We start from the raw sequence: 15,911 nt of genomic DNA on the forward strand, positions 1-15,911 counted from the left end.
AATAACTGTCTTGTAAATAATAAATGTGTCATAGTAATAGCTATTAGTTAAAACATTTTTTACCCTACTTATATATTTAAACACTGTTTTCTCAAGTTTTCTCTCTTACACTCTGTATGTAAAAAAAAAAAAAAAAATTCAGGCTCAGTCATGGAAAAAAAAAATAAGACCACCCTTGTTTTCTTCAATTTCTTGTTCTTTTAATGCCTGGTACAACTAAAGGTACATTCGTTTGGACAAATATAATGATAACAAAAATAGCTCGTAAGAGTTTAATTTAATAGCTGATATCTAGCCATCTTCCATGGTTTTCTTGATAATAACCAAAATCATTATCAATAAAACCATGGAAAATGTCTAGATATCAGCTCTTAAATTAAACTCTTATCAGCTATTTTTGTTCTTATCATTATATTTGTCCAAGCAAATGTACCTTTAGTTGCACCAGGCATTAAAATGAACAAGAAACTGAAGAAAACAATGGTGGTCTTATTTTTTTTTCCATCACTGTACATACACTTTTTTTATAAACATTCCTATCTTTTGTGAAGGGTTTGTTCAACTGTCTTTCATAACCTGATGTGTCTGAAGTCAACCAAAGAACTTGAGTGTGTATGTGTACCTTCAGGGGAACTTTGGGAGTGTACGCTGCTTCTCTCTTGGCCATCAGCGACAGCTTCTTGATCAACCACAGCAGGGAAGGAGGCCGATCATCCTTGTCATCTTCCTCTTCTTCTTCCTCCTCCTCTTCCTTTTCCTTGTCATCTTCATCCTCCTCTTCCTCTTCCTGCTCCTTGTCATCTCCGTTCTGCTCCTCCTTCTCCTCCTCTTTCACTTCTTCCTGAGCAGGAGCGACATCAGACTCGGGAGAAACGAGGTAGATCACCTTGCCGACGAACAGCAAGTTCTTGATCACCTGTGGGCAGAGCGCAACATACCTGTCAATCAAATCTCATGTGATTGAATCAAGCTTTGACTGAAATGTGTTTCGGTGGAGTTTGGGCACCTGCTCTCCTGACGCCGTGTCTAGGTACTTTGACTGTAGCTGATGGCAGAAAGACAACGCCAGCTCTCTCATCTAAATGTCAAGAAGAAGGCAGAAAAGTTAAAAACAGTAAAAACAATAGGAGTGAGTTGCCGAAATTGAACATTTTTAAAATGCCTTAAGATGCTTAAAATGGGTCAATTATTCTCTGTTTATACATATTAGAGCATAATATGGCCAGAAATTACAGAAAAACACCATATTATGGGATGTCCAAAAAAAGAGCCCCTCAAAAAAAGTCATACTATGTTGATTTTTGTCAAAAATGGTCAAATTTTAAAATGCCTAAAATGCTAGAAATGGGTCTATTATAGTCTGTTGATACATGTGGTAGTATAGTTTGTCCAAAAATAGTGAAAAACACCATATTATGGGATATCCAAAAACTGAAGAAAAGTATGTTGAGTTTTGTCAAAAATGGTCAAATTTTAAAATGCCTAAAAGTGCTTACATTTTTTCAATGATAGTCTGTTGATACATATTAGAGCATAATATGGCCAGAAATGACAGAAAAACACCATATTATGGGATGTCCAAAAATGACCCCCCTCAAACAAAAGTCTTACTGGAGTATGTTGATTTTAGCTAGAAATGGGTCTATTATAGTTTGTTGACACATGTGAGAATGAGATGCAGAAATTAGATCACAGCTGGAAAGACGAGTCCTCACCTTCTTGTCCAGGCCGCTGGTGATGAAGGCTGTGGCTGGAGACAGTGGAGAACGATCTCCTCCCTCTCCTCTCCAGACAGCGACCAGCTGCTCCCCCTGATGGGCTGCAAACAGCTGACCAAACAGCTGTGAGGCGGTCAGCCACACCCAGCAGTGAGGGTACCGCAGGTGGGCTTCAATGTGACCTGAAGAGAAGAGGAAAAAATGAGCAAGTGTGCTGAATGTGTCATCAAGAGCTGGTGTGGTAGAACGGTCCTTTACCCCAAATGCGACTGAGTGTGTCCTGAGGCTTGTTGAGCTCCAGCAGGCCGCAGTGTTTGCTCAGTTTGGTGATGAGAGTCAGAAAACTGAACAGCAGCCTGTCTGCTCCTTTCTCCTCCTGCTCCTCCTCGATCTGAAAGACACGAGACAAGAGTTAAGATGCTTCCTTTTCCTCGGGTTGCAAACTCATGGCCAAAGATACAGTTAATGCGTGGCCTCACATCTTCGTAGTTGTCAGGGTTTATCTCTTTCTCCAGCAGAGGAAGCAGGTCGTCCAAGCGACGGGCAAACGCCTCCTCCTCCACCTCCACAAACAGACCGCAAACCTGAGCTCCGAGGCGCCGCAGGCTGGCCTGGGAGGGCAATAAAAGATTAAAGACTATTAAAGGCATACTGAAGTCAAGAGAAGTACTGTAAAGCACACTATCAGCTGATTTAGATTCCCTTATGGATAAATGTCTTGCCCTAGCAGTGTGTGTGTGTGTGTGTGTGTGTGTGTTTACCTTCTCTGCATTCATCCAGGTATTGACGAGGGCGTACAGGATGTTCTGGTTGTTCAAGTCCAGCTGGCCCAGCAGGGCCTTGATGGCCATGGAGGCCATTTTCTTACAGCGCGCTGAGTCATCATTAACCACGACCAGGGCCAGTGGGGCGAAGAACAAGCCGCTGTGCTTCAACAGCAGTTTCTGAACAAACAAAAAAATGTGTTAGTGGTCTGATAAATTGTTAATTATGGATTATATGCCAGTAATCTGGGTTATGATGCATGCGGTATTGACTAATGCTTTTTTATTGTGAAGCATTATTCACAGAAGTATCTGAACAGGGTGGTGTTTGCTTTTTTCTCAATAAACACAAAATATCAAAACATACAGCAAGATGAATAAGGTATCAGAAAAACAAAACACGACAGAATCATCTGATTGAGAAAATAAATAATGTCAAACAACAAAATTAAGAAAAAATAAATAAATGAATAAAAATGTATAAATGTAATTCCACATATTTGAAAAAGCAAATACTCCTTAACTACCCTAAAGGTTGTTTGTTTTGGTCCACTTCTTGCACATGCAGACTTGAGATATATATTCATAGATTCACCTGAGGGAAAGTCTGGAAGATGTAAGCCAGCATCTCCAGCACAGACTCCCTGCCCGTGTCGTGCTCGTAGTTCAGCTGGGCCACCACAAAGTCCAGGTGCTCCCTCAGCTTCCTCCCCAGAGGGTAGTCCAGCAGGTATTTTAGATAGATCTGCAACACGTCAACACTGGCTTAATACAAAATCTTAATAACATTTTTGTCCTTAAGTGTACAGCAGAGAGGAAAAAGTGTGAGTACCTGTCGACAGTGAATTCTGATCATCCCGTTGCTGCCGTTGACAGACAGCTTGGCCACTTTTTTCATCAGCTCCTCCATCTCTGGAACAATGAGCTTCCTGGACAGAATCCCCTGAAGGAGATACAAAAAATATATCTCAAAAACCTTGAATTAAATTGTCCATTTCTAATCTTCATATTTGTCCTGCTCATTAAAACCACAGCACAACATGCACTCATGTTACCTTGAGCAGGCCGAAGGCGGTGGCCTGGCGAGACTGGTCATAGATGTCCTCCTCCGCGTACCCCAGCAGCACCTGCAGCTGGATCTCTGAGATCTGGTTGCTTTTGACATTCTTCACCAGTATGGTGATGGCCTGAGAGACAAACAGACAGAAACCAATGCTGCAGTTTTATCTGCTTTTTCCTTATTAGGTTTCTGACAAGCAGCAGCCTCTGGGTCTCAAAAGTGAAGCCAATGCTTTCTCATGGAAAGCAGGGGGCGAATAAACTGGTTGCAAAAAGAAGTCAGATTGTATAGAAGTCTATGAGAAAATGACTCTACTTCTTACTTAATTTCAAACCTCCGTAAACTTTTTTCATCCAGCTTGATGTTAATTTAGTTAATTATGTTTAGAGTAAAAAATATGTTAGGTAGAGTATGCTTTAAGGCGTGGCTACCTTGTGATTGTCCACCGCAACCTGTCAATCACAACAGAGGCATAGCAGTGTGTTTTAATGGGACTGTGCACATTGCTAATCATAACTAACATTTTGGCCTATAAATTTGGTCATATAAATGTTGCATTAGGAGTTGGCTTTTTTTCCCAGTAACTACATTTTGTCTGTTTATCACTCACCAAAATCATCATCTCACTTAATATCACCAAGTAAGCTATTAGCACTAGCTGGTAATTAAGAGTCCTCTCCAGCTCCTCATTCTCGTCCAAATATGGTCCAATCACGATCCAAAAAAATCTAAATGGTGACGGCCATAATGCCAAACTCTAGTCCACAAATCAGTGGGTGATGTCACGTTACTACCTCTACTTCAGTTTGTACTCTCTATCAATCCAATCCATGACATTTGCATGATTTCATTTGAGGTGTTCCAAAAAATAATAATATTGCATTACTCTTTGTTTCTTTTCAAAAGTCTCATAATATTCCAGAAAGCTGCTTTCATAATACAGGAGCATAAACACTTCCTGTCTACAACTACTTTGTTGTGTTTTCACAAAACTAAAGGGGAATTTCCTCACAGTGACAGATGGAATCACCTGTTTATCTTCAGGTGTGTGCATACATGTGTTGTTATTATCTGTGGTACCTTGAAGCAGTTCTGGACCAGGTGGTAGTTCTCCCCCCGGGCGGCTCCGGCTTTGGAGTAATCCTTCAGGAGAACAAAGAGCTGCTTAGTCAGCTGCTCTGCGTTCTGCTCCACGGCTGGAAGAGGGAACTTCAACAGCCAAGTGAATGCCACCAGAGCCTCTGTGATCACCTGGGAGGGAGGGAGCGGGACAGAAGAGGAGGGTGGAGGGAGTAAAAGTTATTACCTCAATTTTATTTAGGTAACAAAATATTTTTTACACAGTATTTTGGGATGTCCTAAAATGACCCCTGGGGCGTCCCGGTGGCTCACACCGGTAGAGCGCTAACCATGTATGCCATGTGCTGCGGCGGAGCCTGGTTCGAATCCGGCCTGAGCTCCCTTTGCCGCATGTCTTCCCCTCTATCACCCCCTTTCTATTTCTCACTATCAATAAAGCAACAAAATGCCAAAAAAAAATCATCTTTAAAATGACCCCTAAAAAAAATCATACTATAGTTTGTCGATATTTGTCAAAAAGGTCAAATTTTAAAATTACTAAAAATGCTAGAGATAGCCCAATTATACTCTGTTGATACATATTAGAGCATAATATGGCCAGACATGACAGAAAAACAACATATTATGGTATGTCAAAAAACTGAAAAAAAGTCACACTATAGCATTTCAATTTTTGTCAAAAATGGTCAAATTTTGAAAATGCCTAAAAATGGTAGAAATGGCTCAATTATAGTCTGTTGATACATGTAGTATTAAAGTTTGTCAAATTTTAAAATGCTTACAATGGGTCAATTATAGTCTGTTGATACATATTAGAACATAATTTGGCCAGAAATTACAGGAAAAACACCATATTATGGGATGTCAATAAATTGAAAAAAAGTTGTTGAAAAGTGTTGATTCTTGTTGAAAAAGGGTCAAATTTTAAAATGCCTTAAAATGCTTAAAATGGGTCAATTATACTCTGTTGATACGTGTGGTAATTTTACCTATTTGAGAGATCAGATGCTAAGAAGTTATGGGGATAAAATGTACCCATGTAATCATAAAGTTGTAGTACCTTGACGTGCATGGAGTTGAGGCAGTCGAGCAGCAGCAGTACGAACGGATCCAGCATCTCCAGAGTCGAGGCGTCTGACGACGTCACTTTGGATCTCTTCAGACTCAGGTGGAGCAGCTGAAAAACAGAAGGACACACATGATTGTAAAGAAAAAACAAACAAATCTATTACATTATTGAATCCTGGCTTGGGGAGTGTTTCAACCTTGAGGCCAGCGTCCACCAGGATGTGCATGTTGGTGCGGCTGCTGACCGGAGCCTTCTGACCTCCTCTCTTAGGAGTTGGAGGCAGGAGCAGGCAGCTGGGCGGGGGCAGTCTGGGGTCTGGGGGAGGCTTAGCTGAGGCTTTCTCTCTACAAATACACACACATATACACAGCATCATACAGGGTAGGTGGTAAATAAACGACAAAGTGATTAACTGTGTACTGATGTGAGATTGTGTGTTTGTTTGTGTGTTTGTGTGCGTACCGGTCTCTCTTGGTGAGCAGTGGCAGACTCTCGCTGACCAGGCCGTGGCACAGCAGTAAGATATCCCGAGAGGTCATGCCCTCGTTGATGAGCAGACCCAGGATCAGTCGCCGCAGCACGGCTCCTACCCGGTTACACACCTTCAGACTGGATGAATTCTCCAGGATCTGAAAGCCAAGTTAAATGCTTTATGTCACTTTTGTTTTAAGGAAGAAAGACTCTCTTGTAATATCATCTGATTTGCAACTTATAATCATTACTGCATATTTAATCCTTGTGCATGAGTGGAAAATAATATGGATATATAATGCAGGCACTTTTGTCTTCAGGGGTCATAATGGGTCCGATTGTTTTTTAAAGGTTTGCACAAGGGTTTAGCATGCCTTTTTATATCCGCCACCTCAGCCCCTCTCACCTCCTTCAGTGGCAGTATTAACTTGGTGATGCTCTCCTTGCTGCAAAAGTGGGCCAGCAGCTCGTAGGAGTCCATGCTCTTGCTGTGTCGCGCCTCCATCAGTTTGGAGACGATCCCCTTCACCTCCTTCTCCTCCGCCACAGCTCCGAACAGCTCGTTGTTAAAGATCTGACCAACAGGGAAGAAGTACAGAAAAGATGGTAAAAAAATGACTACGTGTCAAAAACAAAAACACTATCTTTATCATTTGACATAGTGGACTCTATTTGGGTTTGTGATGTGAAGCGTTCTTACATCGATCAGCATGTTCATGCACGAGTCCAGGTCACCACTCTTCATGGTTGGACTGAGGACTGACAGCAGCTGGTACACTGTGAATGTCAACACGTGGACCTGGGTAGAGGGGAGCACAGAGAACATTAGGACTTTCAAAGACAACAGTGAGATGCTTCCATGGTTGTGTCCCTGTGTGCTCTCCTACCTGGTAGCCCTTGACCAGAACCCCCTGCATCTCTTTGAGCAGGTACTGCAGATACCTGCCGCCCAAAGTCTCGAGGATCTTCACCAGAGTTCCCCTCGCCACGTCACGGATCTCCTGGAAACGGTTCCTCAGCAGCACACACACTTTGATCAGGATCCTGGATGACACACAAACAAACAGACAAAATATGCATCTCACTAAAGTGACGTAAAACTACAGCAACATCTTAAGCGGTCCTGTATATAGACCAATTTGGAGTCAACGCCACAGCTACGTCAGTGGTAGTTGCGTGCTCAAACTGGTGGCAGAAAACTTAGCGGAATACAGTTGCAATCTATAAAAACAATAAGGAAACAGGAAAACAGAAGAGTTTCAGCTGTCTTGCTGTGCTGTTGGATGTCAGAACAGAAAAAGTTTTTAAAAAACAACTGGTGTTCATTCATATCGATTACTTTTGTCAAAGAATCCCTTTGAACTGGACAGACACGTTAATGGTTGCAATCCATTCAACAGACGGACTGGACTGCTGAAATCATCCAAAATTCTCTGATATATATATATATATATATATATATATATATATATATATATATATATATATATATATTATTAATTACATATGTGATTTTCCTAGAGAGCAGTTGACTTCAAATTCCTGCTCTAATTTAACTGATCATCACAGGTTGCAGCCGCACAGCTCTTAAGTGTTGATCTGTGTGTATGTATGAAATGAGCACTGTGTAAATACGGGAATTTCAGATGATTTCATAGGTCATACTATAGTATGTCGATTTTCGTCAAAGATGGTCAAATTTCAAAATACCAATCAACAATGCTTCAAATGGTTCAATTATAGTCTGTTGGTACCTGTTAGAGCATAATATGGCCAGAAATGACAGAAAAATACCATATTATGGGATGTCCAAAAATTACCAAAAAAAAGTCATACTATAGTCTATCGATTTTTGTCAAAAATGGTCGAATTTTAACATGCCTAAAAATGCTTAAAAGGGGTCAAATGTAGTCTGATGATAAGTTTAAGAGCATAATATGTCCAGAAAAACACCATTTTATGGGATGTCAAAAAACGACCCTCCTCAAAAACTTTCTGCCACCAGTTAGGCTCCGCCCGCAAAAATACATCATCATTGTTGGTAAACAGTAAATGCGTACCCAGGCAGGTTGGCCTCCATGATGTGAGGAGGCAGAGTCTGCATCAGTTTGACCATGGCGAAGGCTATCGGTATCCTCACCACCTCCTCATCCTTCACCTCCTTAGACTTCACCGCCTTGTGCTCATCATCACGTTTTACCTACATGACACACACACTTCTACTATTCAGCTGCTGTTTAGAGCTTTAAGAACACATTAAACCATAGTATGTGTGCACATCATACCTTAGCATTGAGACACTTTTGCAGGCGAGGCAGCACGCTGTTATTAACAGTCTGATAGATGGCGCTGATCAGAGACTCCAGCTCCTCTTTGCTGTGCGGCAGCCCGCTGGACACTACGCAGGGTTTAGGAGCAGCTGGCCCTTTGGCTTCAGAGGTGGCTGCTTCCTCAGAGGGGACATCCTTTTCTCCAGTGGTGGTGGATGTTTCCATAGGCACATCAGACGGAGCAGCCTTACTGTCCACCTCCATGGCCTCCTCCTCATCATCACTTGCGTCTGATTCGTCGGCTGCAGCTAGCTCCTCTTCATCTGCCTCCACCACGACACTCGCAGCTTGATCAACATATGAAGTTTGATTTAGGATGTTTTGTTTATACAATTTGAAATTTGACACATTATATCTCATTTATCTGACTTTGTACTCACCCTCTCTGGCCTTGGCAGCCTCCATTTCTCTGCTGAGGGTCTGATGGTCAAAATGGAAAGACTCCAGGACTGTGACCAGCAAACTGGAGTAAAAGTGGTACAACACAAGGGGGGAAAGGAAAGAGGGGAAATGGGAGGGTTTTTTTATTACAGAGTTAACAAAAAACACATAAATCATGTTAAATTTAGTGTCATGAATTAACCCCTTGAACCCTGATCTGTTTCAGGGTTTTTTTTGGTTCTGTCACATTTAATTTTTCACTGCAATATTTAAGTCCTGTACCTCTATGGAAACAGCACAATCACGTAGAAGGAGGGAGAATTCCAACATTCCTTTGTGCAGTTTAACACAGTTATAATGGCCAAAATCATAAAAGAAAAGACATAACTTGAATTTCTTTAATAACTTGTTAAAAAAACAGAATCTATATATTCTTTAATTATCTATATTATGTCATATTTAGTGTTACCAATATTGCAAAAAAGAAACAGGGCCTCCATATGCTATCCATGTTAAACAATTTAATTTTGTATAACTCTCTTGTCCTTTCCTCTCAGCCCTGTGTGAACAGCCTGTTGTTCAGTTAAAGTTTCACTGAATTTTTGTCACATGACATGATTCCAAGTTGCACTGAGGAGCCCAGAATGTTTTTTTTTTTTTTACAGGATCTGGTTAGTACAAACTATATTTTTGGTGAAATTTGAAATAAGCGATATAGAATATAGTGTTTTTGATGAAATATCACCATTTCAAGCTTAGATTTGGTTATTTTTCACATTCGTCGCACATCAGAAATATAAAACTCTGTCACTCTATGATAAATTATTTTATTTTGGCATTTAAGAACAAAAAACAAAACAAAAAAACCCTTTCAAAGCCCTCCGATGGATTGCAGAGTTCAGAGAGTTATATAAAAGCAATGTTATGATTAAAAAACAATAAAAAAGGGATGATTTACAAGACAATCCCACCTGACAGCCAGTTTCTGCTCAGCCTGCGATGTCTGCAGGATGTGGATGAAGTGTTTGAGGTAGTAGAGGTACTTGGACCAGGTCAGCCTGCGGCACACAGCGCCCACCATCTCCACCGACGCTGAGATCATGTTCTCGTGCTGCAGAGTGTGAGGAGAGGACGGTCAGACACACAAACAAACAAAACATGGTTTTCTTTTAAAGTTTTGAATGTACGTCTGGGTCACCTTGAGCATCTTTTCATCTAGCAGAGCCGTCGTGGCGTATGGCATGATGTAGTTCTGGAGAGAGCGAGGCGTCATCACCACCTGGCCCTCCATCAGCTGCTTGGCCAACTTCCTCAGGGCACGACCCCGACGGTGGATCTAAATAAGAAGAAGAAAACAAACATCAGTCAGTTTGTGTGTAACAGGCAGATAAAAGGGAGGAGGGAGGTAGAGGAGAGAATGCTCCTGGTTTCTCTCTTACCTGGATGTGCTTCATGTGCTCAAAGAAGTCAGACTCGAGGTCATTGTAGTTGGTGAGCTGCACCAGGTCTCTGAACTCTTTCTTGGCAGGAAAGGTCTTTACAAGGCAGGCCAGTATGGTGGTGTATTCATGCTGCACGCTCTGGTGGAGAGTAGAGGAGGAGATCATAATTTATCACATGCTCCATACTAAGTGAGATTGATTCAGCTTGTGTGTTCAGAAACAGGAGGAAATGTGTGTTTTCCTACATCCGTCTTGCTGCGAAGCCCCTTGTGTACTGCGTCCAGGATGGTGTGTTGTACGATGTCCTTGTAGAGCTGCTCTCCAGCCCCGACCGCTGCCAGCTGGGTGATTACTGCAGACAGACACAAGGTGGCGTTGTCTCCCAGTGACATGTCACCAATCTGGAGGGTGAAAGGAGGGAAATTAGTCAAAGCTCTTAAATTAGTATTACTTTGGGCAGGATATCTGTATCACAAACCAGCTTACCTCATAGGTGTGGAAGCAGTTGTGCATGATGGCGTTGATGTAGTCCAGGTCCAGAGTCGTCATGTCTTTGACTCGTCTGGTGGCGTCTTGGAAAGCCGTGAGACGCACGTCAAAGTGGATCTCATCCAAGTGTCGACTGTCAAACGCGTTAAGCTGCAGAGGAGAAACATGAGTGTTTTTTACTGGTTGTAAACAAGTAGTTGATAGAGTGTCGATAGACACCAGACATTAAATGCGGGACCTCTAGAGGGTTTAATAATTTAAGGCTCTGCCAGTCTCACCAGACAGGCAGACACCCTCTCTTTATTTTAGAGTAAACCTAAAACTTTCCTCTTTGACAAAGCCTATAGTTAGGGCTGGCTGAGGCCTTGGACCAGCCCCTAGTTATGCCGCTATAGGTCCAATGTGTCAGGGGACACGACACACCGGGCCCCTCTTTTCTTCTCTCTCTCTGATCTCCCAATAATACATGACATGAGCTTGTATTTTCCCAGAGTACTCGCACTTTTCTCTGCTCTCTCTTTCACAGGGTGTCGTGCTGTGGTTCTGCTTGGCATCACTCCTGCTGGTCTCACTGCCGTGGATCTTGTTCGGCCCCAGATGGGAATGCTGCCCCTCCCAGAACTCCTGCTCCTCTCTGTCTCTCTCCCTCTCAACCGTCTCTCTCTATCCTCCCTCCCTCTCCCCCTTCAACCTCTATCTACTCTACTCTACTCTGTTGACCTGCCCTGTACAACGACATCTATTGACATCTGTCCGTCCTGGGAGATGGATCCCTCCTCTGTCTCTCCCTGGGGTTTCTTCTTCTTTTTCCCCAGTTAAAAGGTTTTTTTAAGGAGTATTTCCCTGGCTGCTGTGAGGGTCTAAGGACAGAGGGTGTCGTACTATGTACAGTCTGTGAAGCCCTTTGAGGCAAATCTGTGATGTGTGATTTTGGGCTATATAAATAAAATTGACTTGACTTGACTTGAAGGAAACCTCACTGATCTTCCTGGTAAATAAATAATAACATAATATTGAATGTGAATGGAATAAGTGATCTTACCTTTGTTGTTAAATCAGTGATGTACGTGAGTGAAGGCTCCAGATCTGACAGAGTCTGAAAGCAGAGCAGACAAATTGAAGGAGACATATTATGCTCATTTTCAGGTTTATACTTTATACTACGTTTATACTAATTTAAGGTTTCTACTAAAACATGCTTTAATGAAACACATATAAGATATCTTAAGCCCCATCTACTTCAAAACCCCATAAAAGAAAAACAGTGTCTTTCTGGTTACCACAACACAACAGCAAGTGATAAACTGGAAACACACAAATACAGCTTTCATTTTAAAATTTTCTAGAAATAAACCATTTGCATTAACCAGATCATGTAAAAAACATTAAATTCCGCACTCTTCACTGAAACTGGGAAGTCATGAATGACTCAGTTCAGACGAACTGTCACATAATAATAATAATAACTCAATTTCAGGCTGTTTAAATAGAGCAGAAAGAACATGAGTTGCTGTAAGAGAGGTTATATAAATGTAAATAGTTCAATATGTATAGCATGTGGAGCCCCATTTTCTTTACAATAGTGGTAACACTTGTAGGAACCTGGAAAAATACTTTCCAAAAAAAAATCCTTTCAAATGTTTGTTGTATTTTTAACCATTTTTTGTAAAATAAATTATCAATGAAAGTTAACTTCGTTTTTTTTCTTTTAATGATATATGGCGTTATAACTGTTATACTGCACAAAATAGATATTTAAGTTCCCCCTACTTTAAGCAATGATTGTGCTGTTTCCATGGAGCTGCAGTTTACTGTACATATTGCAATAAAAAAAGAAGGCCATAGTAACTACAAAAAAAGAGCAAAAGAAGAAAACGCTCTTAGGGACTAGAGTGTTAAATTACAAACACAGTACACCTGTAAATATAATGTTTAGTGAGGTTCTCTGCCGTACCTGGAAGACGTTAGTGAGGGCCTGTCTGGGCAGCTTGTTGTGGATGACGGAGAAGAGTTTGCAGAGCGGCCGCAGGAAGGCGGAGGGCTGCACACACTGTCGCAGCAGGTTCTGCACTGTGGCCAGGATGTCAATTTCTGTCTCCTGAAATGAGCACACAGTATTAAAGTCATTCATAGGCAGCATGGAGATGGAGAATCTGTTATAAGACCTCAAACTTGGCCCAAACAACATTTCTGATGTCTGCATATCCAACCTACTGTAAGACCAAAATCAATGACCACGGTCCCTTAAATTATAAAATGAAACCAATCTCATTTGACCATGACAGTTTTTATTACAGAAACATAATAGGTGGTTATTCTTACTTGAGGATTGTGGCCTTTCAGCAGATAGGGCAGCAACAGGCTGATGAGCACCGAGCTCTGCTCCCTGTCGCTCACGAATCGACTGACCCTGACAGAGAAAAAGACATACGTTAAAAAAAAATAGTTTCATGAGACAATTGCAGTTTTCAAGAGATAAATGTTACATAAAGTGAAAAGGAAAAATGACACAGTATGTTCTCATTAGAATCGAACACTAACTTGGAGAGGATGTTGAGCTCTTTGGCCACCTGTGCCCTGAACTTCTTTTTCTTGAGTCTGTCTGTGTTGCGTACGACTCCGCTCAGGTACTGCAGCAGGGTGGATATGTGAGGCAGCAGCAGTCTGGAGCCTTGAGTCAGTGAGTCTGGAGGAAATACAACAACGTGCACATTTAATTTAACGATTAGAGTTGGAAGATATTTACAGTCTGTGTATTCTGGATGAAATAAGGCCAACACTGCTAACCTGCAGTGACAAAAGCGCCCTCTTTAGGCTGCGGGAACACACAGCCGTTAACACTCAGCTCCGTCTCAGCCTCCGAGGCAACAAAGTCTTTAGTGGTTGCTAGGGACTCAGCTATGTCCATAACCACGGCGATGGTCACTGTGGAAGCGTTCTTGGCTGAGAGGAGGGCGAAGACGTTCAGGAGGATATCACACTCAGGGTGGTTTGGCTTCGGCTTGGCCAAGAGGGGCAAGTACCTGAGACAGGGAGAGAGAAAAAATTGTACTTCCTTCAATTCACTTTGGATGAAAACTACTAATATAGATAGATACAAGAGTTGGGAGAGTCTAACCTGGCATTTTTGCACCATACATGGATGAGTTTGAGCAGAGGGGTGGGGGAGTAAGGGCTCTCTGTGGGGAGCCGACACACCTGTACAGAAAGAAACGTTAACCAGGCATATGTGGGCAAAAACAAAGAAGAAAACACAATAAAAAAAACCCACATAAAACAAAAAGGTTGTCTGCAAAACGTACCTGAGGAAAAACCACAGCCTCCAACACAGCATCCAGCTCGTCTCCACTGAAGCTGTAGGAGTCGAAGCTGTCAAAGAAGTCCTGGATCCTCAGGATGCCGAGTCGCCTCAGGTTCTTCAGAGGACTGATGCAACCTGCACGCAGCTGCAGACAACAGAGGAAAAACTCAACACTAGGAGCCAGGTCTGCATCTCTGAAAGCAGCTGCACAGTGTTATAAAAAACATTTTTAACCTTTTTCCACCAATCCTTTTTTGGAATTTGTCATACCAAATGGAAAACTTTCTAATAGAAGAACTGTAAGGCCGAAATGCATGTATGAGATCTCATTGTCTAAAACTCCAACCAATCAGTTCAAACATGGCTCAAAAAAGGTTTTTGGTCCTTGTCTATAATAAGTCATTTGACTTACAATAACTTCAACATTCGGTATGCTAGAAATATGCAGATCACAACATACGTATCTACATGTTGTCACCCACAGCAGTAAAACATTTCAAACATCTATGCCAAACCTTATGGGAGTTACAAAGCTTTTAGTTTCTGGTGTCACTGGATGGACACTATGCTATAGACCAGCTATTCTCAACCTTGGGGTCCCGACCCCAATTGGGGTCGCGAGGTGATTTCTGGGGGTCGCCAAATCATTTTGGAAGTCAGCTCTGTCTCCATGGTAATGTGTTTTAGTCTTTTTGGTCATTTCATGTCTTTTTTGGTCATTTTGTTTCTTTTTTAGAGCCATTTTGTGTCTTTTTAGGGCAATTTTGTGTCATTTTGTTTCCTTTTTTTGGTCATTTTATGTCTTTTTTGTCATTTTGTGCCTTTTTTGGTCATTTTGTGTCTTTTTTTGACAATTTTGTGGTCAATCTGTGTCTTTTTTGGTCATTTTGTTTCCTTTTTTTTGGTCATTTTATGTCCTTTTTTAGTCATTTTGTGTCTTTTTTGGTCATTTTGTGTCTTTTTTTGGTCATTTTGTGTCTTTTTTGGTCAATTTGATTCCTTTTTTGCTTAATTTTATGTAATCTTTGGTCATTTTGGTCAGAGAGATGTTTTAGTTGTTGTCTGCTTCATTATTTGTCCAAAATTCGTCGTATCAATTGAGTTTGTATGATCTGAACTGTGCGTGTGAGATTGTGTTCAGTAAGTGGGGGTCACAGACAACATGCATGTTAAATTGGGGGTCGCGACTCAAAAAGGTTGAGAACTACTGCTATAGACTATAGAATATGTATACAACAGGAGGTGGGGTATCTACTGACAGTAAAATATATATTTTTTAAAAAGCTGGTAGGTAGGTTTCACCTGGCAATTTAATTTAGTAGTTTTTAAATCTGATAATAAAAATCTGTGTAAAAAACAAACAAATAATGGTATCAGTGTGTCTTGATTACCTGGTTCCTCTTGTCCAGGACGGTGGAGACGGAGGCGGTGACACACAGCAGGATCTGCAGCACCTTTGGCAGGTAGATGTTGATGAGGTGGCCCAGTTTCTGGATCACCACATTAATGATGTTCAGCAGGCTGTGCTGGCGGCCCAGCGGCAGGACGGCACCCACGTCTGTCTCAGCTACTGCTTTCTCCACTGCTGCCAGGCAGGAACCTGAGGACAGATTGACAAGGGACTTCACTGTTAAAATGCTGTTGTTGTTGTTGGGGTTATTTTACATCTGAGTGTCAGGGGAGCATTGGTATATTGTATACTTTAGAATCATTCAAGCCTACCGACCCCTGCAGTCTAAATGCAGTTTGCTGCTAGTAGGTGGAAGAAACAACTATACATTTCTTGTGTCTTCTTCATCTGTCTAT

General features: G+C 41.6%; 1 protein-coding gene across 1 annotated transcript in view; it reads right to left on the minus strand.

Annotated features, from left to right (window-relative positions):
• The window catches only part of utp20 (UTP20 small subunit processome component), a 31,460-nt gene that overhangs the window by 1,549 nt on the left and 14,000 nt on the right, over positions 1 to 15,911 (minus strand). The window contains exons 27-58 of the mRNA XM_059326450.1: positions 15,497 to 15,705; positions 14,107 to 14,250; positions 13,923 to 14,002; positions 13,592 to 13,827; positions 13,346 to 13,490; positions 13,127 to 13,214; positions 12,759 to 12,902; positions 11,847 to 11,900; positions 10,802 to 10,954; positions 10,561 to 10,716; positions 10,313 to 10,453; positions 10,072 to 10,209; positions 9,845 to 9,984; positions 8,873 to 8,955; positions 8,448 to 8,779; positions 8,223 to 8,362; positions 7,050 to 7,206; positions 6,863 to 6,961; positions 6,569 to 6,736; positions 6,154 to 6,320; positions 5,888 to 6,035; positions 5,683 to 5,799; positions 4,623 to 4,793; positions 3,538 to 3,669; positions 3,315 to 3,425; positions 3,078 to 3,227; positions 2,480 to 2,662; positions 2,198 to 2,329; positions 1,977 to 2,109; positions 1,716 to 1,900; positions 1,007 to 1,078; positions 623 to 916 (exon numbers count right to left, since the gene is read on the minus strand). Coding sequence (XP_059182433.1) covers positions 623 to 916; positions 1,007 to 1,078; positions 1,716 to 1,900; positions 1,977 to 2,109; positions 2,198 to 2,329; positions 2,480 to 2,662; positions 3,078 to 3,227; positions 3,315 to 3,425; positions 3,538 to 3,669; positions 4,623 to 4,793; positions 5,683 to 5,799; positions 5,888 to 6,035; positions 6,154 to 6,320; positions 6,569 to 6,736; positions 6,863 to 6,961; positions 7,050 to 7,206; positions 8,223 to 8,362; positions 8,448 to 8,779; positions 8,873 to 8,955; positions 9,845 to 9,984; positions 10,072 to 10,209; positions 10,313 to 10,453; positions 10,561 to 10,716; positions 10,802 to 10,954; positions 11,847 to 11,900; positions 12,759 to 12,902; positions 13,127 to 13,214; positions 13,346 to 13,490; positions 13,592 to 13,827; positions 13,923 to 14,002; positions 14,107 to 14,250; positions 15,497 to 15,705 — 4,802 coding nt within the window. The remainder of the gene's footprint in view (positions 1 to 622; positions 917 to 1,006; positions 1,079 to 1,715; positions 1,901 to 1,976; positions 2,110 to 2,197; positions 2,330 to 2,479; positions 2,663 to 3,077; positions 3,228 to 3,314; positions 3,426 to 3,537; positions 3,670 to 4,622; positions 4,794 to 5,682; positions 5,800 to 5,887; positions 6,036 to 6,153; positions 6,321 to 6,568; positions 6,737 to 6,862; positions 6,962 to 7,049; positions 7,207 to 8,222; positions 8,363 to 8,447; positions 8,780 to 8,872; positions 8,956 to 9,844; positions 9,985 to 10,071; positions 10,210 to 10,312; positions 10,454 to 10,560; positions 10,717 to 10,801; positions 10,955 to 11,846; positions 11,901 to 12,758; positions 12,903 to 13,126; positions 13,215 to 13,345; positions 13,491 to 13,591; positions 13,828 to 13,922; positions 14,003 to 14,106; positions 14,251 to 15,496; positions 15,706 to 15,911) is intronic.

This window comes from Centropristis striata, chromosome 22 (assembly GCF_030273125.1).
Source record: "Centropristis striata isolate RG_2023a ecotype Rhode Island chromosome 22, C.striata_1.0, whole genome shotgun sequence".
Taxonomy (NCBI): Eukaryota; Metazoa; Chordata; class Actinopteri; order Perciformes; family Serranidae; genus Centropristis; species Centropristis striata.